Below are 24,417 nucleotides of genomic sequence, written 5' to 3'. Positions count from 1 at the left end.
CTTGGATATTAATCTGACTACTCAGTACTCAGTTAGGATTTTGAAATTAACTAAGTAGATCATATGGTGTAATGAATACTTAAGTACAAATCAAAGTATCATAAAAGTACAAGAACCCAAAAACTACTTAATTACAGTAACTTGAGTATTTGCAATTAGTTACTTAGTTACTTATTGTACATAGATACAATATTAAATAATAATATCATAGAAATAGGTTTGAAACCCATACAGCTCCCACAATGATAAAACTGTGGATTGAGATCCTTCCCAGACCTGAGAGATACATTTAATGTACATGTAATTTATGGAAATAACATGACAAGGACAGGGCTGCACAGCAACTGACAACTGAGTTTTTCATTGGGCATTATGACTGTATGGAACATAGACTTTAATAGCTACAGTGTTATTACACAGCATAGTAAAATGCTCGATTCTAATTGGTCAATTACAACATTCTAAGGTCTGTTATTTCTAGGCAACAAAAGCTCTTACTCTGAAAAGAGGTGAAATCACAACGACAGCCACACTGCAGATCGTATAACTACACTATATATTGTGTAGGGATGATGTGTATGTACAGGTGTGTGTGTATATATATATATATATATATACATGTATAAAAAAATGTTTTTTATATATTTTTACCTTTACCTATACAACAAAGTCAGTCTGGATGGCAGTGGAAATAATAGATAAAATCAGATGAGCTCAGCCTCACAGGGTGACAGGTCAGTGTGATGTCTGTGTCCACATCTCATAGGTTTCTGTTTCCTGGAAAGGAAAGTGACACGTACAGTATCTCTGCGGTGAGATAAGACAATCACAGGATCAAGATTTCTCAGTGACCCAGTGGAGGTAAAAAGTTGCACAAGACAGTTGTTAAGCTGAAAACCCGTTGCACCTATACACTCCCTCCCAACTCTGCACGCCATCTCTTTTATTACAGAATTATTACTGTCAACACAAACAGTGTTGCCATGGCAATGATGCTCTGCCTCAAATGTATCTTTAAGATACAGTGAAACACAAAAAAAAAACAAAAAACAAAAAAAACAAATGGATGTGTCTAACCTAGATTATCTGTTGTTTATCCATGTTTATTGTTTAGTACACATATTTTCCACAAGGCTGTTTTCATTGTGTCCCATTAGTAACACTATAAAGGATGATGCTTTTATTTTGAAACAGTGGTAAGAGAAAAAAAAATACAGACGGGGTAGAACCCTGTTGTGGAATTTGCCTCACTTGCCTCACTAGCTCTTAGATTGTTCCCTGAGTCTCTCTTTATATGGGTGACAATGCAGTCGTGAAGGGTCCAGTCATAGGTCATCTAACCTGAACAGGCACACTAGTAGTTGGTCACTCTGCACAACTACAGTCCGAAGGCTGCACAAGTAGGAGAGTAGTGCATCCCCCAGATACTTTCTCCTGAGGTCCCAAGGTTATGGCGTATCGGGCAGACAGACTGTCTCCACATTCTCTAGCAGGGCACAATACATGAGCAAGGCCGACAGATACAGTGATTTAGAGCAAAGAGGTATGAATAGCTTCTTGTTTTGCACTTATGCCCAATAGAATTTGTGTACACATAGATAGAAACATCAGGCCCATACAAGGTAGCGTGTCAAATTCCAGGGAATGTCAGAGGACAGTTAAATACCTTCACTCGAGAAGTAGCCTTCAGATTTGGGTTGGCAGTCACAATATTCTCTGTGTATTGCTAATCTGAATTCTCCTTGATCGAAATACTCCTGTGTAAGTCATCTGGGACTCCCGAACTCTTCTTCAGTGTCTGAGTGAACCATTCTTCAGAATTTCCACTACAAACCCTACTGACATAAATAAAGATGGCTGCCTCATATCCATTTCTTCACCACTGTGTACAAAAATGACATGCCCGGATATGGGCATTGCCATCTTGTTCTGGTGACATCATTCGGAGCCAGCGTCTAATTGGGGATGGAGCCGCTGTATCGAGGTCCCGCCCACACAGACGCTGACTCAACCACGAGCACAGTTCAGCTGTCTATCATGATGTGGAACCCCCTTTAATACCATCAAATAACTAATTAAAACCAGACTGATTGGAAAAAAAAAAATAAACACTTGAACAAACATCATTGTGATAAGAACTGCCTAACATGACAGAAAACATCTTTTGGAAAAATGTAACATGGAGGGGGTGGGGATTATGACCTATGACCTTTGATGCAGTCATCCAGCAGAGGGTGATCTAAATGTTTTGCCTTCACTTTTGGGGTGCTGCCGTGTTGTCCACCTTCATCTATAACCCTGGTAATGCTTCAATTTACAGGTCCCCTGATTTCATGGTAAACAGGTGGTAATGACCAAGTAACATATTTGAAATTTCTTAGAAATTACCCACAAATCAATCCCAAATTTCATGGCAAGTATGTGATAATTCACAAGTACTCTTTTCATGTAGTGGGTGGTAATTACCAAGTAACTAACTAGGAGACAGACAAGCAGTGTGGAGGCATTTTATGTTTTTATTCTGATGTTTTTTTACATTTGAAAATGGCTCACCATTCATTTGTGGACTAAAAAAAATAAATTCTTCAATCAGCAGAAGGGTGAGTATATAAAGACTGAATATTAATTTTTAGATGAAATGTCCTTTTAAGTAATAAAGGGATATTTTGTCAGTTGATTTGTGTGTCATAGCCTTCATCTATGGCTTGACTCCATTTCCTCTAAATTTCAGCAGTCTCTTGTTTGGATGTGATGGATATTTGATGGACACGTTGATTTCTGTACCACTGTTTTTTGTTTGTTTGTTTGTCTAAGTTAACTGTTTCTGAGTGGTCTGGTGATCTCCAGCTCAGCACTGGTCTGGTTCACCTCACACACCATACACATTCTGCTATAGGGCAAAAAACATCCTGTCTTGTTTGCATTTCTTTAAACCAATCGCAAACTTCTTGGGCAAAACTAAGCCCAGGATGCAGCGATGGGGCTACTGCAAAATATTTTTGAGTAGGAACATTCGCACGTCAAGAGGCAAGCTCTGGAATTAAAATGAGCACATCACTGCAAAAGAAAAGCTAACAGCTGTTAGCTTGTTTATGTTCGTACCATTAGTTCCATTTTCTTCTTCTTTTTCTGTTTTCAGCGTGTAGGTTGCAGCTTGAATGTTGTTCTTGCTTCCCAGGGACTTTGAAAAAGCAGATAGTGGACGCTGCAATACCACAGCCAATGGCAGGGCTATACCTGCAGTGTGTATCCTGTGTGTCAGACTAGTGTTTCACCTACCTTTTTGGCAACCTTTTCAATCTTTAACTCAAACTCAAATTCTATTTGCACACAACACTTTTAAGCCTGTTGAACCTCTAACCTCTTCTCTACGTACTACAATGGTTTTTTACAGTGTATATATTTCGTATTCTTTGTCTTTTTATGTCTCTGCTCAGTTTGCTGTGAGCTGGAATGAGCCTGAGACATGAAACCTGGCATCATAACGAGAAATAATGGGCAGATGCTTCACCATAAATATGATCCATATTGTCCAAATTGTGACACTGTAATTAACAGTCAACAAAGTGATAACTTTGACAGGCCTTCCACCAGGTAGACGTTGATGGAATCCACAGAATACAGCCCACTTCATCACTGCTGGAGGGGTCAAAGGTATTTAGATAAGGTGTAGCAATAGGGTGGGGGTTAATGTGGCAAAATAAGACAATCTCCTACTGTTATAAAAAGGTGGAGACATTTTTGTCTTATCAGACGCTAAAGACCAATGAAACCTCCCTCTGAGCAGACATATGGTCCTACATACGTACATAGCAGTCATAAAAAGAGCAAATAATTAACTGTTGTTTCCTTCAACATTTACAATGATGGTGCCATTTTTAACCATAAAATAACACTTGATAGTAAGCACAAGATCAATAAAAAAATTTAAAAATGGTCATTAGCATTGGCCAATTATTAAATACTATTGTGCAGCTTTTGAGCTCCACTCTGTCTCAGTGTGGACACCAGTGGACTGGGAGGCTGTGGAGGTCCTGCTGATCTCAAACTGAACTTGAAATTTCATTCTCTCTGACATTTTGACGTGCAATGAAGTGCAATGTATCTTTTTTAATTAGGCGCTCAAACAGCATCGCTTGCCGTGGACCCCATTGTTTTTGTTCTTATTATTATACTTCTTAAAAATCATCTTTTCCTCAATTTTTTTTTGGGGACAGTCACTCCAAAAATGAGTCAGGGTCAGGGGTTATCTTCAGACTTTGCTGATCTGAAGTTATTAAAGACATTTTGGTACATCAATCCATGTTGATTTTATGAGGCAATCCTTTTTTTAAAAAAAATCAAAATAGCTCATTAAAAACAATTGCAATAATTCATGAACGTATTGAGACATTTGAAATCTAAGGCTGTTTTTTGTCATTTAGGCCTCCTAGTTCTAATGAATGTAATAGTAATATTTTAGACAATAATGATCTGAACTTTGTGGCAGCAGTAAAGGGAAAGCCTTTGTGTCATCACTGTTTTTATTTCATGGTTCATGCACTGTAAAAAAAATAGTTGAGACAACTTAAAATTTCAAAGCAATGCACCACAATAGATTTTTTAGTTTTGAGCCCAACTGAAACTCTAAACTTTTGAAATAAAATTTTAAAAGTTTTGTTGACCTATAATCTTTAGTTGAGATCATTTACTTTTTTTTTTTTTTTTTTTTTTTTTTTTTTTTTTTTTGATAAATTTGAATCTTTGAGTTTTAGAAACTTAAAAAAATATCATAGATTGGTCACAGCTGCAGACCTGATAGTTAGTAAATGAAAAGTTTTCACTGAAAATATAAAAAAAAATTAACATTTACTTTCACTTCACTACTTCATTTAATCAATAGTTTTTTAAATATAATATTTTGAGCTTCTAAAATTCAAAGCTTTAAGTCTGTCTAAAGACGAAAAATGAATTACCTCAATAAAGGTCCTTTTACTGGTTTATAAAGCTCCTAATGGTCTTTGTCCTACCTATTTATCAGATTTGTTTTATCGTATGAACACTCTTACAGCCCTCAGGTCTTCTGGTTGTGGCTCTTTAATTACCATCAAGGTTAGATCAGAAACCCGACACAATGACACATCCTTTTATTACTGTGGTCCACGTCTGTGGAACAGCCTGCCTGACAACATGAGGGCGACAGACAGTGCTGATATTTTTAAATGCAAACTCAACCTCTCTCAAACTCTACCTTTTAAACCTAGCCTTTGATTAACCTTTATATATTTATTCATTGTTTTTATTATTTATTTATTTATTTGTATTAATCTGTTTTCCAAGCTGCCACATCCCTTCATTTTATCCACTGATTATTATTAACTTATTGATTGATTTTAAATTGTTTTCTATTTTGAGTTTTTATCCTTCCTCTAGTGTTTCCTCACTTATGACAGCGTTTCTTCAGTTCCCTTTATCACTTTGTGTTGCATTCTGTTTCTGAAAAGTACTATATAAATAAAGTCAGATTGATAAAACTTTTTTAGAACTTAAGACTATGAGTTGGGCTCAAACTCAAAACTCTTACAGTCTGTTGCCTTGAAATTTTGAGTTTTCTCCACTTTTTTGTTTTTACAGTTGTTATTTAAATAATTCCCAATTACTTTACTGGAAAGAATATAATCGGTGTGTCATCTGGTCCATGGAAAATGCAGAGTTCAAATAGTACAGTTCCAGCTGAATAGTTCTAAGGTCACTGTTATATAACTGCTCTGTTAAATGAACGCACACCAAGTTTGCTGAACATGTGAAACTCAGCAGTGCACAATTCAACATACATGGAGAGTTAAATGAATTAATGTTGAAGAAAATTTGACTTTACCACATTACACAGGTATTTCCAGAAAGCTTGTTGGAAATGACTGGTAAATTATCAACCCATAAAATAAAGCATTTCCCGCTCTCCTGCTCCCTTCAACATACCCATCAGTGCTTCATAAAGATATATGGTCCATAAAGGATTTGTTTGTCCAGTTTCCAAACACCTATGGGATGAACTGGAACACTGAACTGGCGTCATGTTCTGGCCTATGTTTGTAATGGAATGCTGGATTTGTTAGAATTCTTTTTATTGTTCTATTTTATTGTTATTTTCTTTTTACATTGAGGTATGAATGCTAATGAAGTATTTAAGCATATTTATAAAGAATATTGACAAGGCGGTGTAATATCTGTTAAGATGTCCTGTATATTTCTGTTTATTGGTAAGCTCAGTTACACCTGAGATTGCACAATTAGGATGTTTCATTGGCCAAAAGTTGCATAAGACAAATGTCGTAAAGCTCTGCACATCATCTCAGACCATGTTTATTATAATTATAAAAGGAGTGTCATGGCGATGTGTTCCTTCCTCTCTCAAGAGCTTTTGCCTCATTACTGTCATCTGATTACTGAGGTGACTTGTGATGTGCAGCAGAGGAGGTGTCGGTGTGACAAAACCACTCCATCCTCACATTTTAAGATTCTGCACGGAAACTTTGGAAAGAAAGCGCTTCCTCCACTGCAGAGTGAGCGTTCCAGTGGCACAAATCCGTCAATCAGAACGCGCAGGGAACGTGTGTAAAAGTTGATGCAACAGTTGCAATAAAATGAAAAATGCTGCAAGTAACGCGGGATAATTGCTGCCACATGGTCAGTGACCTTGGCTGATTGACTGAGGGATTGTCTGAGTCTGCTGAGTGAAGTAGGTCATAGACTATAAACACATTATGTCAGGTTTATAATCTTATTCAGTTATTCTTTTATTGAAGTTCTTGGCAACATGCAGCAACTAAGAACTTTGACTAGTGTTCAACAAAAAACTGGCTGGCTGGTTGCTGGCTTTATGGTATTATCTGATATAAGGTACAAACTGCTGTTGAGAATAAAATTTACAAATGGAAAGCCAGAAGAAAGGGAAGAAAATGAGGGAAATGGCTTAATGTTGCTAAAGGAACATTAAGTGTAGAATTATGTAATAATGATATTCTGTTGTACAAAGAAGGATCGGGTATTTCCCTCTTTAGATTCCTCAGTGTTTTGTGATTTATTTAGGATGCTACAGGCTGACTGACACAAGTTTTCAGGACAGAATGTGTGTGTGTGTGTGTGTGTGTGTGTGTGTGTGTGTGTGTGTGTTTATCAGTGTGTTTTTTTATTTACATCTAAATCAGACTGCATCTCCACAGAGAGACAAACAGCATCAGAAAACAACCAACTAAATTAATTTTACAGTTACTGGACCCCATTTATCAATATGACTAGCCGAACACAAACTAGCATACAAACACACACTGACACCTCCTCGCCCACACCTCCCCCTACTGCCTGTGAAACCAGGTCATTGTCTGTAAAATCACTTTTGTATTGTTTTTGCACCAATAAAATAAGGATGTGTTCATGTCATGTTTTCATTTAATAAAAAACGTTTCTCATTATATTTATATTATACAGTATTTTTCATGTTATGACTTAATATTTTATATTTTGTATATTTAATCGTCTTATTTGCAAAACTGTTTCATTATTGCTTTTATGTTGTTTTAACAAGAAAATTTATACAAATTAAAATCATTAGAACATAAAACATCATATCTTGTAATGATGAAAAGATGTAGTTTTAAAAAAAGGAAGTTCTTGATATGAGAAGAAACTTTTTTGCCACATGTTAGCAAATCATAGTTCTAAGTCAAATGACATGTGCAGTGACCTGGAGGGCAAAACAACAGGCCAGCATAACAAACTCTCTGTAGAGACACAGCACAAGCCGGTAAAATTTCCTTCTGTTTCAAGCCATGAATATTTGGATCACTTCTCAAGGACAGGGTAGGGGATACATGTTGGCTGGGGTCTCATTCCTACCACTGACCTGGCTTCCCAGCTCTGCCTTACGGTAACTCCACCCCTTCAGTCCTGACCACCTTCCCCACACACTGCCGCCACACTTATACAGTCTGAATGACATGCAGACGTCCTCTCTGTCACATTTTTTATCTATCAATAAAGTCTTACGTTCTGTACTTTATGACACTTGAGCTGTTGTATCAACTTTATTGATGTAGCATCAATAAAGTTGATCTTATCTTATTCTTGATTTTTATTCTTGGTAGAGGCCAGGATGTCTACGGATAGTTTTGCAATGAGTCTTTGGGGGGCAGCCAAGACCCACTGCAAGACCATCTGCAGGCATCCTGACATCTGTGATGGACTGGCAGCCTTTGGTGGACCTTGACAGCAAGTTCACCAACCATATTGTGACCACCACCTCGAGACCAGATATTGTCCCCCTGTTCAAGTCCACCAAATAAGTGGTTTTGTTGGAGCTGACAGTAATTTGGGAAGGCTGCTTGGAAGAGGCCTTTGAGAGAAAGCTTGCTAAGTACGAGGGACCAGTCAGCGGGTGTCAACATGCCAGATGGAGAATGAGGTCTTTCCCACTTGAGGTTGGATGGAGGGGTTTTGCAGCTTGATCCCTGTCTAGAGCCTTCAGTTCGTTGGGCATTGAAAAGCCATCTGCAATACCACCAAAGCGGCAGAGAAACCCTCAAGATGGCTTTGGCTCAAAAGAGGAGAACCATGGGAAACGAAGTAACTAGATAGCCATCTGGACACAAGCTGAGGTTTGAACAGTCTCAGTTGTACTTGCACAGCAGCTTTTTACTGCTCTCTGCTGGACAACACTGACAGGAAGTACACCTCATCACTTTGATTTCTGTGCTGTGATTTTTGAGTTCCTGTCACAATGAAGAACAATTCATTCAGCTGTTAAAGACAACAAATTAAAAGTAAGTAGTAAAAGCATACTGTTACTGTTCTTTTTGTCATACAGTCAAAAAGGATTCAGTTTTGATATCCTCAGAATGTACTCTTTCCTCTGGAAGCACATTTGAAGCCCTTGAATGGCTTTTTGCTGCCATCTGATGGCACCAACACGCATCACAGAATCAGATCACAGTTACATTTAACAGAAATGGTGATAAGTAGCAAGATTACAATTTTAAAATAAAGAACATATTACCATGCACAGTGAACACACAGCTGCCAATTCATTATCATGGCGTCTAGAGAGCCAGAGAAATGTGCTGCAGGCGGGAACTGAACCATCAGCCGCTGCAGAGGACCGACAGCCTGAACACATGGTGCACACACTCTACCAACTGAGCTATAGGGGAACCCTAAACTGAATATTTTTGACTAACGCTGATTGGCACTTTTCTCTATTTTCTGACATTTTAGGGACCAAATAAGTAATTGATTTAATTGAGTAACTATTAATGAAAATAATCATTATGGGAAAGATTTTTTTCAAGTGACAAGATTGTGACAGTATTAATTAATTGATTAATCATTTTAAATATTTTTTTTATTTAAAAAAATGTAAATTGTGTGATTTCAGACCCTCAAATGTGAATATTTTCTGGTTTCTTTTCTCCTATCTGACAATAAACTGAATGTTTTTGAGTTGTGGACAAAACAATTTTCTGATATTTTATGGACCAAACAACTCATCGATAATAATAATAAGTGACCCATTATTTGACGATGAAAATAATCATTAGTTTACAGTTGTAAAAACATTATTTTAGGCTAAACAATTTAATCCAAAAATAACGGAAAGTGATAATTACATTACTTTACTATGTAGATACTTGGATTATGTTACTGACTACATGTTTTAACAGGTGATTAGTAACCTCAGGCTGGAGGTTCACTACTGTTTAGTTCAGATGAAAGGTGCCACATATGATCACTTCTAAATAAAAGCATGAAACTTAGTAAACTTGTAGTCTGTGACCCTGAATTTTGACAGAAATGGAGCCATCACAAAAACGCCTCATTGTGGCCATGGTGGCCATTTTACTCACCATGGTAACACTTTCTTTAAAGGGGTGTGCATGAGGATGCAATTATACTGTCACAACCATGTCACGACACCTGCCTTGAACATGAAGGCGTCTTTATGAATGTTTATGACTGTTGTCATTGTGTGTTTAAAAGTGTGTAAAAGTGCTTAAGACAAGAAGATGTACTGTTATGTTGTTATATGTTGCTGCCTACAGGAGGCACTAGAGTGCTTTGTAAGTGCTGTGTGCACCAGGAGCTGCTCAAGGACAGACACTGTTTTTCCTGCTCCTAATAAAGAAGCCATCATGTTGTGTTAACTGTTTCTTTGTGCATCTTGCTGCAACAATCTGCCCCTTAGGTCCCTATGGTTGATATGTGGACATCACAGATATCAGCTGTGCTTCCTTTGGAGAAACTAACTTATGATCACAGTAACAAATCCAACAGGTTCTGGCAACTTTGTTAACTTCTGTACATTTTCCTCCAGAAACTCTGACTTGCCTTTTTTTTTCATAATTATTATTCATATTCTGCAGCGTACATTCTTTTGGGGACTTTTAAGTCTTGTATGTATATCAGGTTAGACTTTTTTTGTTCATATTGGGTTTATTTGTCTGTTTATATACCTTATTTTAAAAATCCAATAAAAAGAAACATATCACTTGGTCTGTTATGTCATTTTTAATACAAGGTTGACATTGTTTGGGATGTCATTGTCAGGACAACATGACATTATGAAACTTAAGGGATATTTCACTCAAAAATGAAAATTCAGTCATTATCTACTCACCCTCATGCCGACTGAATGTCAGGTTTAGTTTTTTAGTCCACAAAACACTGCTGGAGTTTCACAGAAAAACAGTGTTGCAAAATCTCCCAAACAATGGAAGTGAATGGTGAGCAGTTTTCAAATGTACGAAAACAACTGAATAAAAACCTGCCTCCATACTGCTCATCTGGTGTCACTGGACAGTGATGTCTTTTTTGTCGTCTCTCAAAAACATGAAACACAAAAGCACGTGTGGTGAATGGATTAAACTCTGCTCTGACATAAGCTGCAAACGTTAGTTGCAGTAACTTTACCTCCAGTCAAACTTGTTAGATCCCACTGCATCTGCATTTGTTCTGTCGGGGTTTGAGGAGGAGGATGTGGGCTGATGCAGAATCAAAGTGGGTCAACAACAATGTATCTTTCTCTGGCTCACTGTCTCAGGTCTAATACAGGTTAGTTTAGCTCTTACCCTGACTCTCCTCCACAATCATGGTCCAGCTGGTCTGGCTGGGTGACTGTCTCAAGGTCCGCTGCACTAATCAAGTCCCTGTGATTCCTTTTTACCAGGTTAATGAGTGTATTTCTGTCATCTATCATGTAGATATACCTGCTGTATTTCACCATCTGACCAATGTTTGCTGAGATGTAAGCTAGCTTTAGCCTCAGTCTTTAAGCATCAGTGTTATATCATGTACGCAGCTGTTAGCTAACTTTATGTAAACACTTGCACAGGGTTCTTGTTTTAAAACGTGTCAGATATTAAACAGTAAAATGTCAGCTACAGACCTCAACTCAAAGAGCTAGCATTAGCCAGCTACATTTATGAAATCTGCTTGCGAGTCATAATTTTACTTAAATCCACCATCGTCAGCTAGAAATGAGAATCTGCTTCTGTTTACGTCTCCAAGGACTCAAAGACCTCTTGTTTTAACAATTACTCCCAATTTCAATGTTAAATCTGCCGTGTAAAAATGGAAAGCTCAGCAACAGTAACTAAGGAGGGCGGGGCTTAGCAAATGGTCAATTGTTAATTGCAGATCTACATTATTAGCAATGATTGGGAAAGCAACTGTTAACAATGGATTCAGAAGTTCAATTTTATTAAAATAAAGGTCAGCATGACAGCATCAGCAAGCTCCTGTTTATTTCCCTACATAAATTATATTCATTCAACTTTGGTTCACTCTTTATTTCTACGCCGGTCATCTGCGCCCCCTCCAGGTGGTCTCAACCCCCAGTTTGGGAACCACTGGATTAGAGGAAGCCCTAATGATACAAAAAAAAAAACAAAAACAAGAAAATAATCTGCAGATTAATCAATAATGAAAATTATCATTAGCTGCAGCGCCATACAAAACTGTCTTCTTTCATTTAACAAAATAAGTCAAACATCTCAAAGCATCGGTGTTTAATGTTGTCTTAACAAAAGCACCTGAACAAGAACTTACCTAAATAAAACACTTCGAACTTGACATATAAAATAAAAACACAATGATGAATGTAATCTCAGATAAACAACAAACAAATCATTTGTGTCTCAGTTCTAGAGTGAGTATATACATTATGTTTTATTAGACTGTGGAAAGCAGACATAAATAATAATTGTGAAGTCAGATCTATCTGCGCATTAACAGCTTCAGTGGCACCATAAAAGGGTTGAGGGGCGGGCAGAGTCCCATCACGTCTGTGTCCCCTGATTTGCTGGATGTGTTATCGTTACTTGATGATTGGCTCTCAGCTCCATCTGGCTGCGCTCTCCTCCCTCCACTGTTTGTGACCTCAGTCCCAGCAGTCCCAGCAGTGTCTGGCTGACTGTCTCGACCGCTCGCTGCCTCTGTCTGAGCATCCAGTCCGTCCTTCAGCTGTTTTAACATTTCTTTAGCCATCTTGGAGTCAGCAGGGGACGAGAGACACTGGTGCACCTGAAGACATGGCGAGAAGGCGTCAGGTTCATGCAAAAAAAAAAATAAAAAATTACCAACGCAGTTTCTGGACAAATAATTTTGCAAACTCAGTTTGTACCAGGTCAGTACTGGTACATATGCCTTCCAGGATAGGCTGGACACCTGGAGCTTGTCAGACTAGTTCCTCGTTGCTTAGTAGTTTTGAGATTTTGTTGCCTTTACTATGACGGCAAAGCCAAACGTAGACGGAGGGAATGGGGGAGGAAAGACGGTTGGTTCACACTACATGCATGTACCTGCGTTTGATTGCTAGCTTGCTGAACGGCTGCGTTCACACAGGCTGCATTTCTGCTGCTGAAAGTCCTGTCTTTCTACATTTAGTTTGCAAAAGAGTTCCGAAGAGAAGAAGAGAGCTGGGCCAGTTTCTGAGTTTAACATCACCTGTCAAATGTTGCACTTTTCATCATTATACTCAGGCAGAGGGGAACCCTGAGGGCCTTCTAGGCCTTCAGAGAATTCCCACATTTCATATATTATATCTGAATATATTATATTTGATTTATTTCATTGAATTATTAGACTATTCTCTTCTGATTCTAATTTAAACCCCATTTTCTATCAATTTTGCTTCAGAAATGAAAGGCTTACTGTCCTGAAAACAACAAATTAGAGTTATCCAATCAGATTTTTTTTTTTTGTCTCTAGGCAGAGAAACACTTTTTGGTTAGGACTTCATCACTGGGTCAGAATGTCCCAACCTGTGTTTGTATAGAAAGTCACAGGTGAATTAACCAATAACATTTTGATTTATTGGTTAATTGGTTAATTTATAGTGGGTGGGACTAAAAACAATCCCCTTAGTCCTTCCCGAAAGACAGAGATATCTTGCACGCGATGAAGCAGCAGAGACTGATGCTGTTGCTAGTGGCTAACTTGATAACATTGCCTTTCAATTTTCACTTAATTTTCACACTTGAATCCTCTTTTTTAAAGCTTCCTCCATCCGTGCAGCACAGCAGACAGAGCTGTGTTGGTAGACAGAAATAATATAACTAGTGTGTGTGGTGCTGAAACAGAGAAATAAGAAACTCTGCATGATTCATATAGATTATTACAGCTCTTAATATCAAATGCAAACTTAATTATAACTTATCCAAACAACAGTAACAGAGTAAATTGCAATTATCTACTGTTTAATACAAGTTTAAGTACCGAAAACTAAACAAAAAATATTACTTCTTCTGCTGTCCTTGTGTGGTGTTTGCTGACCTCTACTGGGTATTTTGTATGTGGCAACTACAAACTACAAACTACCTGTTGCCTGCTGTTTATTCCGGCAAAACCCCATTTTGCTGCATTTTTGTTACTTTGCAATGCAGCTGGATTCACATCATACATAAGAATCCATCTTGCCAGGCTTGAAGCTACCCATTTGTATCTGCTCCAGAGGTGGTGCAAGCCAATCAGCGTCCTCAGAGGGACTACTGGCAGCTATAGGCGCAGTTTTGGGTGTGACGACAGAAAGAAGCATCCAAGAAAACTTCCTCTGGGCAGCTTTGGTTTGGTGAGTTGATCTGATTGGTTGAAGTTAGCCCATGTTAGATGTGACAGACGGCTCATCCAATCACCTGCCACGTGTTGTTTGAAAGTGCCCGCCCATCTCCAAACAGTTTCTATGGATGGCTTTCTAGGTCTGGCATGTCAGGTTAGCATTTTTGGTGTGTCTGGCTAAATTTGGCCAGATTGAAATCCCAGCTCTAATAGTCACAGTTCACCACGGTACTCAGGTGGGTAAGAACAGACTCTGCTGTCAGCTCACATTTCATTAATCCCCTGTAGGATTTTCTTATTTTCCTCTTACTGCTTTTTTTAAGAGCAAATATGAGAGGGAAATTAAAAAAACTTCCAGAAATAAGGCCCAGTGTTTCCCAGATCTTAATGTGAGTGCCTTGAAGATAACAGGCATATTATCATAACTCTCTTGTTGCTGCTGTTTACATTCAACTTGACGCAAATTACTTCCTGGTTGTATATGCATTCAAATAACTGTATTATTTTATTTTAGATTTTTATCCTATTCTATTCTGAATTCAATAACCTGTATGTATGTTCTGTGTGAGTGTATGTAGCCTAAAGGAACTACAACACCCATTATTTAAACTGAAAAATAAGAACAAAACCTGTCTCCTAATTAAAGTAGCTTTGTGATCCATCCAGTCCCAACAGGATTTATTTTTTTGTCTCATGTGAGGCTTGAAGACTTTTACTGACATCTAAAGCTCCAACAGACACATCTTTATGTGGGTTTGGTGGACCAGAGGCTAGTAGAGCCAGTAAAATCAGAAATATCTGTACTCAGTTTACTGGAGCCAGTGAGGATGTGACCAGTGTGCAGCCAGCTGTACCTGGATGAGATGTTTGTGCAGTTTTTTGCAGTCCAGCAAGGGGAGCTCCTCTGGGAGAGACATCAACAGGTCCAAAACTATAGCGCTCTCTGGAGGACACAAGACAGTATGAGAATAGATCAGTCTCAATGCAGTGGGAAGGAAACGTCTCATGAAGACTTCTCATGAAGTTCAAGCTGCTTCTTAGAACAACATAAACAGCCACAGATACGTGGACAGAAACAAATACATGAACCCTCTCGACCCCAGCAGAGGTTTAGAATGATGCTGAGAATCCTCACTTTAATGAGAATTTTCTTATTCAACCTAAACAAAAAGCTCTATCTCAGAAAGAAAGAAAAAAAAAATCCTCTTCAATTTGATACCAAATATGTGGAATTTGTAGGTTTTTAGACCAGTCTGATTCAACATATTAAAAAAATACAATTCAGGTCAGTCTCCATTTCCTTTCTAGGACATCACTGAGTCTGACAACATCAGATCATCCCCAGATAATGCTGGACTTTCAAAATAAGACAGAAATGTCTCACACTTTGGCCCACACAGCTCTGTTCAAACAACAAACATCAGTAATGTGGCAGCAGGTTGTGTTTTTGGCAACTTATATGAGAAAAATCACTGAATTTCTATGTGGAAAAGTTAGACTTGTTCAATCGTCCCTATCAACGCTTCGTTGCACTTAACCTGGAAGAAAAACCCTCAATCTCGGGCAGGGAGAGCTGAGTAGATTTCACTGTTTCCTGATGGTGATTATATGATGTGATTTCAAACAAAACAACGACTGTGGGTTTCTGGCAACTTGCATGATAAAAATTAATAAATTTTTATGTGGAAAAGTCGTGACCTGGTCAGTCGTCCATACCAATGTTATGTCTCGCTTCATCCCAGACAAGAGGGCAGGGTGAGAGCCGGGGAGGTCACAAACCACAGATCTCAGCCTTGTGATGAGTATCTGGTTCCGGTTATTGATGACAGCTTTAAGTATCCACACCACAGAGCTCAGGACTTTTTTTGCTGGATTATAAAACACTGGGTGTGAAGTCAAACCATAAGCGGCATCGATTGAACAGCTGAGCTGTCAAGCAGCGGAGGTGAATGCACCGCACGAGAAATGCTTGAAATGATGCTGCTGCTAAGAATGAATGGTATTGAATGCATTTAAAGGGTTGCTTTAATTGCTAATTGATAGATTGACCGTAATCGTACATTTTTCAACTCATGGGTGTTAAAAACATTTCAGAGTTAAAAACATTTCAGAGTTAAAAACATTTAAGAGTTAAAACACTTTGTATTTAAAACATTTCATGGGTGTTTACATAATTTAAACCACTGCATGGTTGTATAGTTTAAAATATGAGAAGTTTTAATTTTTTTAATAGTTAATAGTTGTTGAGAAATATAACTTTGATTTAAAATAATTAATTACGATAACTGCTAAAACGCAGTGTTAAAACATGGGTTGTTGTGAACCATTTAAGTTCATTTGCATGTTATATAATTTAATCACTTGTATATAGAAAAAATATTTGAATGTATGCATTTGTTTATTTACCTGTGGCACTTGGTTGCATTACTCTGATTTAAATGTTTACATGCAGTATTTAATATTTGTCTTTTTTCTGCATTTTCTTTTTCTGTTAGAGGTTTTTCACCTGAATAAGCTAAATGCTGAACTAAACTGAACTGAACTGAACTGAACTGAATGAGCTAAATACTGAACTGAACTGAATTAACTGAACTAAGTGAACTACCTGAACTATCTTCAAATAAAAGGAAGAAAAAAAAAGGAAAAACTGTTTCATCATTCGAGTGAAATCCAGTTTAAAAACTCTGAGTTGGGGTCTTCACCCTTTCAAGTGGGGAAGTGCACAAAGGCTTAGAGAAGAACTTGACACTGGGGATGATTTTAAAATGATGGATGTTTCAGGGCACTATAGTGAAATACAGAACAGGCTCTCTTGAGCACTTTGGAGTCTAGAGGTTTCAGGATGCTCAGTATTTCAAAGGCTGATATACTGTGTCCATTTGTGGTCTTCTCTACTGCTGATTTGGTCATTGATTTTTACAGGGACAACCCTGCACATGACCACAGGTGAGAAAATAGTCGCAGCTCAAATGTTAATAATACTCACCCATGGGAGTGAGACAACACTCATCATTTGGCTTGTGGATGGCACTCAGGTAGCGATAGATCTTCTCAAAGTCCACTACATACTTGACGCCCAACATCCTGGGAGGGGCTTTTGTGACAGATTTGCTGGTGCGACCCAACCTGGCGTGACCTGTGGGGGCAGCGGGTGTGGAGCGGCAGGAGGTGGCTGGACTGAAGGAGGCTACAGAGGACAGTGCAGTTCTGGGGGCTGGAGTTAGACTGATGGAGAGGGGCGTCTGAGGACTGGATGAAGTGGACAGTGTAGTCGTGGTGGTTTTGGTGGTGGTGGTGGTGGTGGTGGTGGTGATGGGTGGGTGTTGCTCTAAGGGCTGCTGGGTATTCTGGATTAAAGAGATAGTCTTTACCTCTGCTACAGGGCTAGAAGTGGGTGGGGCTTGTCCTGTAACTGGGGTCACAGTCTGTGGGGATGTTAAAGGCATGGTGACAATTTTAGCTGCGACTGGCTGGCAGGACGAGGCAGATCGAGAGGTGGAGCTGGCAGCAGGTGAGGTTCCAGCTGCGGCAGAAAGCTCCTGCTGGGGTGGACAGATTTTGCTGTTTGGCACATTAACCGCGGTGCCCTTGATTGGTGCTGGAGTCTTGAATACCTGGTAACGACGGGCTGTGATGGTGCCAGGACCCCCACCTAAAGGAAAAAAAATCTTATATCATTAAAGCTGTTTTTAGCTCTTTCTACCACAGTATCGTGGAGGAAAGCAGCAATCCAAAAAGTGACTGTTGCATTTGTTGTTGGAAAGTCTATAAAACAACCACACGGACACTCACAACTACTCAGAGACAAAAAAAAAAACACAAACAGATGTAAATGACAACAAATGAAACATAAAATAACAACAAAGAGACATTAAATGACTACAAAGACACTCAAACATACTACAAAGAGACATTAACAAAAATAAAAGAACAACAACAGAGACATATACAGTCTCAAACTGGCTGCAAAAAAACATAAACAGTGACGAACAAAACAACAACAAAGACACATTACATGACTATAAAGACATTCAAACAGACTACAGAGGTAAACAGTGACAAAAGAAACAAAACAACAACACAGAGGCAGTACACAAATAGAAAGAGATGCAAAACAACAGCTAGAAAAAGACAAAATGACTACTGAGTCAGTCTGTCTGTCAGTCTGTTCTGTCTGAACACATTTCTTGTTGGAAAGTCAATCAAACAAAAGAAACATACAACATCAACAAATAGACATTACATGACTACACACACACACACACACACACACACACACACACACACACACACACACACACACACACACACAATCTGACTACAGAGACGTAAACAATGACAAAAGCAACAAAATGACAACAGAAACAGGACACAACTACAGAGAAATGCAAAAAAAAGAACAGACTCAAAACAACTAGAACGACAAAATGAAAGACAGTCAAACTGATAGAAAAGACGGCAAGAAAAGAAACAAAACAACAACAAAGAGACAGTTCATTACTACACTCTTAGAGTTTGGGTTCCAAAAGGGTTCTTCTGAAAGAGCTGAGATTCTACCCAGAACCATCTGCTTTGCATTTTACCCAGAACCCTTTTCTGAAGAAAGGATTCATCAAGGGTTCCATTAAGGAGCTTTTTTCATCCAATGAACCCTTTTTGAAAGAGAAAGTTCTTCAAGGATTGAAAAACTTTTTTTGTAAAGGGTTCATTGTACCATAACATAGAAGGGTTCTTAGTAGAACCCCCTGGGTGGATTCTAAATAAACCCCTTGGGATATAAAAGAGTTCTCAATAGAACCCCACAGGTGGATTCTTGATAAACTCTTGGAGTATAAAATACTTCTCAGTAGGTGGGTTCTAAATAAAACACTAAAAAGGCTGTTGGTAAAATCTCCTGGGTGGGCTCTCATCAGCACCCTTTGAAGTCTGAAAGATTCAAGATAGAATTCTCAAGGAGGATTCTAGATAGAACCATTACACCATAGAAAAGTTCTCTGAAGAAGCTCTCATTGAGGGTTCTGGGAGAAGGTTTTCACAGATGGTTCCAGGTATCACCATGTGTGTTGGGTTCTAAGTAAAACTCTAAAACGGTTTTAAGTGTGGAACAAAAAAGGGTTCTCCTATGGGGACAAGCCAAAACTCTTTATGGTTTGAATTAGCGCCTTTATTTCTAAGAGTGTACAAAGAGACTCAGAACAACTAAAAAGAGAGCTAAACAATCACAAAACAAACATACATTGGCTGACATTAAATGCATTCAATTACCAAGAAGAACAGTAAATATTTCATTCTCAACATCCCATTATAACGTGAATCCTGTCTGGATGGACACAATGAATTTTAGTACATTTGATAGCTCAGAGGTCTACCTTGGTTTGGCAAATGAGCCATTGGTCTCCAGGGCACGGTGCGGCCAGCAGGTCTTTCCCCTGGGGGGAGTCTGTGCATCTCAGGAGGATCACAGTTCTTCAAGGTGCGAGGCTCCGTGGACGAGACGATCAGCATCTGAGAAATGCAGAGAGATGAGGGGGAGGAAAAATTCAAGGTGGAGCCTATGATTCCTGAACTGAGCAGGTAAACTAGAAACTGTCTAAAGTGACATTTACAGCAGGAGAATCACTCGGTGCAGAGTTTAGGAGGGCAAAGATGCATCCTATTTCTTGCACTGACTTGAACAAAGGAAAGGAAATCATAAGAACACTCTAAACCACTCCAACTTATAAACATCACAGTACCTGAGAGAAAGCAGAGGTAATGGTTTGTTCAAGGGTTCCAGCCAAAGAAGAAGCCATGTGTGTCCACAACTCAATTGGCTTTCGGGCCTTGTTCTCCTCCCATCTTTTTTTCTTATACTTGAAGCTTGCATGTGAGATGACTTTATTCTTCAGAGACTCCACCACAGACTGGATCTAATGGAAAGAATGGACAGTCCACACGTCATACATACAGAGATACAGATACTATACAGATACCAGCATGCTTTTTTTCTTGATGATTTATGATTAGGGATGTCCCGATCTGATCGCGTGACTGGAAATCGGGGCCAATCACATGATTTTCAAATGATCGGAATCAGGTGGAAACTATCGGATTTAACCTTACAAAACAACAAGCATGGCCATGTTCACGTTTTAAATTCATCCTGAGGTACAAAGAGATTGTCAAATGGAATTACAATGGCTTAGTTTTAATTTTAATAAGTTCCACAACATCAATATTCATTGTTGCACAGACAGAAACAACACCGTAAACGGCACAATTTACGGCAGGCGGGGAATTCAGACAACATAATAGTAGTGAGGTGGTAGTTAGTAGGCTAACGCAGGACAAACATGTCACCCCTCAGGACAGTGAAAATGTCTGCAGTTTGGAGGTATTTTAAACTGGACAGCGAAGGCAGTGCAACAGCCACTTGTAATGTGTGCAAAGTGGGCATTTCACGTGGTGGAAATGTGGATGTGATCTCTTTTTTCTTATTATTAATGCATTGCTGAAGTATCGGATCGGGACTCGGTATCGGCAGATAATCAAAATCAAATGACTCTGACTCGGGGGCAAAAAAAAAATGTGATCGGGACATCCCTATTTATTATTTGTATTATTACTATTATTTTTATAAGATTGCATGAGACAGAAACTGAACGTCAGTTTAGTGGAAAAAATTCTGTGCAAGTTGGTTTCACCATTTGGAAAGCTTGTGTAGATTGTGTAATGTAACTTGTGTAAAGGCTTCCTTTGACCATTGTTGAGCTGTCTAAGATTGTGGCTTTTGACATGAGATCACCAGCGATCATCTCACAGTGCATGCCGGTTAGATTTGTGTCCGACTTGATCCCGACTTGCTCTGACGTCATGCACATGTGGGCAACGATAAACTCGCAAGAATGAGGATTTTAGGATCACAGATTTTAGAGCCAGGCAGTGCAGTCGCTCTGCACCAACTGCAAATGCCAGGCTGTCACCTGATTGATGAGCTGACTTGGCTCTTAATTTTGACTGTGTAACTGTAATATTTAATGCTACAAGTGCTTTACAAGGCAGATAAAAGAATGGGGGAACATGTGACAGTAGGGGGATCTCCTCTATTTGTACTTAAGTCAGTGATCAAGAACGCACTTTATTATCTTCAGCTACAAATGAGATCTGCAGACTATAAAGTAGCCTACATGTGATCTAACAGGATGTTAGTGTCTCTTCCTGTATGCACTCTGAAGGCTGCTAGAAACTGTCTGACCTGACTGCAGCTTTTTGTCTCCACCTCCTGCTGCTGCTGCCTGATCTCATCTACTTTCCAGGTGAGGTGCAGTTCATCTCGAACAAGCCTGTTCACATGTGCGGCCTATGAGCTGAGAGATGGCCCTCATTCGCATAATTTCCCATGAAGCATTGCTGACTTTTGCTATTTTATGTTCCAAAATGTAAATACTAGTTTTTGTTAGTGTTTGCAAGTATTTGTCATGTGTTTGTTCAGAACATGGTGGTGTGTTGGTTTATTGTTATGCCTTGAATAAGGTGGTTAGTACATTTCTTCAGTCCAGCTGCACAGTAACATTTGGAGCTTTGGAGCATGTTCCACATGCATATGCCAAGTAAGTAGGGTTGCAACTAACGATGACTTTGGCCCATAAAATGTCAAAAAATGGCAGAAAATGCTGATCACTGTTTTCCAACAGCTAAGCTGACATCTTCAAATGTCTTGTTATGTCCAAAAAACCCCACAAAAATATTAAGTTTACTCTCATAAGAAGACTAATGAAACCACATTTGAGAGTTTGGAAATTTTTACTTCTAAAAAACTGACTGAAAGCTATTAATTGATTATCAGTATAGTATAAGGATAGTTCACCCAAAAATGAAGAGTAGTCATTATCTACTCACCCACATGCCGATCGAGTTTTGGAGTCCACAAAATACTGCTAAGTTTGAAAACTGGTCACCATCCACTTCCATTGTTTTCTCAAACACTGTTTTCCTGTGAAACTCCAGCAGTGTTTTGCAGACTAACAAAATAAACGTGACCCTCAATCAGCATGGCTGTGGGTAGATAATAACTGAATTTTCATTTTTGGGTGAACTGTCCCTTTAGTAACTGATTAAAGAGCTACTCAACTCAGCTTTTATATCACGTACAATGGTCAAAATTTCCAGCTTGCTAAATGTTAGATAATAAGTGAATACATGTGGGTTTTTAACTTAAGACCTTGTTAAGATGACACTTTTAGACAATTTTTTCCTATATTTTTGTATGTTGCCAGTTATTTTTGCGAGTTAAAATAAGGAACAATAACATGCATCTTTAATCTGGTGAAAGTAGAGTTTGTCTGTAGTGTCCCAGCGAATCTATGAAGAACAGAGCTTTCAGGAACAGCTACCTCTGAGACTGAGCGAGTTCGTACGCTCTTTTGCAGAACAGCACAGTCGATGTCTTCGTTTTTGCTCGTCTTGCCGAGTTTCTTCAGGGCGTCCAGGAGCTTCATTTGTTCCGTTCGCTTCCATTTCTTGCTCTGCGGTGCCGGTGTCTGTACCGGTTCAGATTTGCGGCGCGGTTTGCTTCGTGTCCGAGGTGGCGGCTTCATCTCCGAGCTGACAGAACAACAACCGAACAACAACTGAACCACAACGGACACGCTCACCAGACTGACTCACTGCGGCTCACACAGGTGTGTGTGTTACTCACTGGAAAGAAACCGACAGAAACTTCGTGAGAACGTGAAGCCTGCGTTTTGCTGTGACAACAACAAAACGATTTCCGTTGCAGTATTTTCAGAATAAAAGCAATATTCTCGCTGCTCTCTCTTAAAAAAGCAGACGAAACAATAAAAAAGAAAACAATAAAGCAACACGTTAAAATATATTGGTGAAATGCCCTGCCAACAATTAGATAGATAGACAGACAGACAGACGGACAGACAGACAGACAGACAGACAGACAGATAGATAGATAGATAGATAGATAGACAAGTGCTGGAAGGATCAATGCGCACACGCCGTGAAGTCATATATAATGTCGTAAAATGCCGTATTGAGTTTATAGAGGCACAATTTAATGTATATATATATATATATATATATTTCTGTAAGTGAAAGGTGAATATATTATATATAGTTTGTGTGTATCGTTTTTAAATTCATATTTTATGTTTTTATTCTCCTTTTTATATTTTATTCTATTTTTCTTCATTCTATTTGTATTTTATTTCCTACTCAGGCCCTTTTCAGCATGTACTTTTGATTCATGAGCTGTTTTGTGAATTTCCCTAGTGTGGGATTAATAAAGTTATCGTAGTTTTAAAAATGTGATCAATTACCTTTTAAAATCATTGAGTTATCCATTAGAATATATATATCTCTCAATCACACACACACACACACACACACACACACACACACACACACACAGACGCACTTTGTAGCTTTTTTTAAAGTATGTATCCCAGCTGCAAAAAAGTGACTTTATACATTGTCACTTTAATTTGAAGGTTAGGGTTTAGGGGATAAGTGCTTCCGGGTTGCCGAATAGAAATCGAAAACATTTGCCCAGTGATGCTTGCTCTCAGGCCTAGCGACATCAGCACTACCTGCAGGACAGAAGAAGGGGGGAAGTAACGAGTTACATATGCCGTGCGTAGTATATGGAAAAGGAATGCGGTTTAGAGGGTATCCCGTTATTGTAGTTTTGGCAAAAGGCAAACTCGAAGAGGGAAAAGAAGTTGGCAGCGGTGGGATTCGAACCCACGCCCCCGAAGAGACTGGAGCCTTAATCCAGCGCCTTAGACCGCTCGGCCACGCTACCAGTGTTATAAAAGGGCGACGTGACAAATTATTTTATTTCGGTGTACTATAAACAACAACTTGAGAATGTTGATTGTTCATTAGTGGGAATGCTTAAGGCATTCCCACTATTGTTCTTCTATTCTTTATTATTATTATTATTCTACTTCCGTACCTTTTTTAACATGTTTCAACTCCTTCATACTTTATGCTATTTAAACCATTCAACTATTATACTGTTCAGCTTTTTTAGGACATTGCTGGTATTACTTTTGAGCTTTCTCACTTTTATAGTTTTTACACTATTAAACTTTTTTTAACCAATTTTTACAATGGAACTCTATGGGGAAAATCTTCAAACCTGCTTCTTCTGCTACTACTACTACTTTTGCAACTAATAATACTGCTTTTGCTACTACTACTACTACTTCTGCTACTACTACTACTATTACTACTACTTCTACTACTACTACTACTACTTTTGCTACTACTACTACTACTACTTCTGCTACTACTACTACTTCTGCTACTACTACTTCTGCTACTATTAATACTACCTTT

General features: G+C 38.7%; 1 protein-coding gene and 1 non-coding gene across 2 annotated transcripts; both read right to left on the bottom strand.

The window, feature by feature from the left end:
* Positions 1 to 11,702: 11,702 nt before the first annotated feature.
* snapc2 (small nuclear RNA activating complex, polypeptide 2) lies at positions 11,703 to 22,840 on the bottom strand. Its single transcript, XM_084712649.1, has 6 exons — positions 22,458 to 22,840; positions 19,821 to 19,994; positions 19,455 to 19,590; positions 17,072 to 17,737; positions 14,940 to 15,028; positions 11,703 to 12,552 (listed from the first exon to the last, which is right to left on the bottom strand). The coding sequence occupies exons 1-6, from the start codon at positions 22,659 to 22,661 to the stop codon at positions 12,247 to 12,249; spliced, it is 1,575 nt and encodes a 524-aa protein (XP_084568775.1). The 5' UTR covers positions 22,662 to 22,840; the 3' UTR covers positions 11,703 to 12,246.
* Positions 22,841 to 23,796: 956 nt separating this feature from the next.
* On the bottom strand, positions 23,797 to 23,878 carry trnal-aag (transfer RNA leucine (anticodon AAG)). The gene has a single exon. It is a non-coding gene; the product is annotated as a tRNA-Leu (tRNA).
* Between the last annotated feature and the right edge of the window lie 539 nt (positions 23,879 to 24,417).

Source organism: Lutjanus erythropterus, chromosome 23 (assembly GCF_056507025.1).
Source record: "Lutjanus erythropterus isolate fLutEry1 chromosome 23, fLutEry1.hap2, whole genome shotgun sequence".
NCBI lineage: Eukaryota > Metazoa > Chordata > Actinopteri > Lutjaniformes > Lutjanidae > Lutjanus > Lutjanus erythropterus.
Note: the sequence above shows the minus strand (reverse complement) of the source record. Positions and strands in the feature narration are given on the sequence as shown.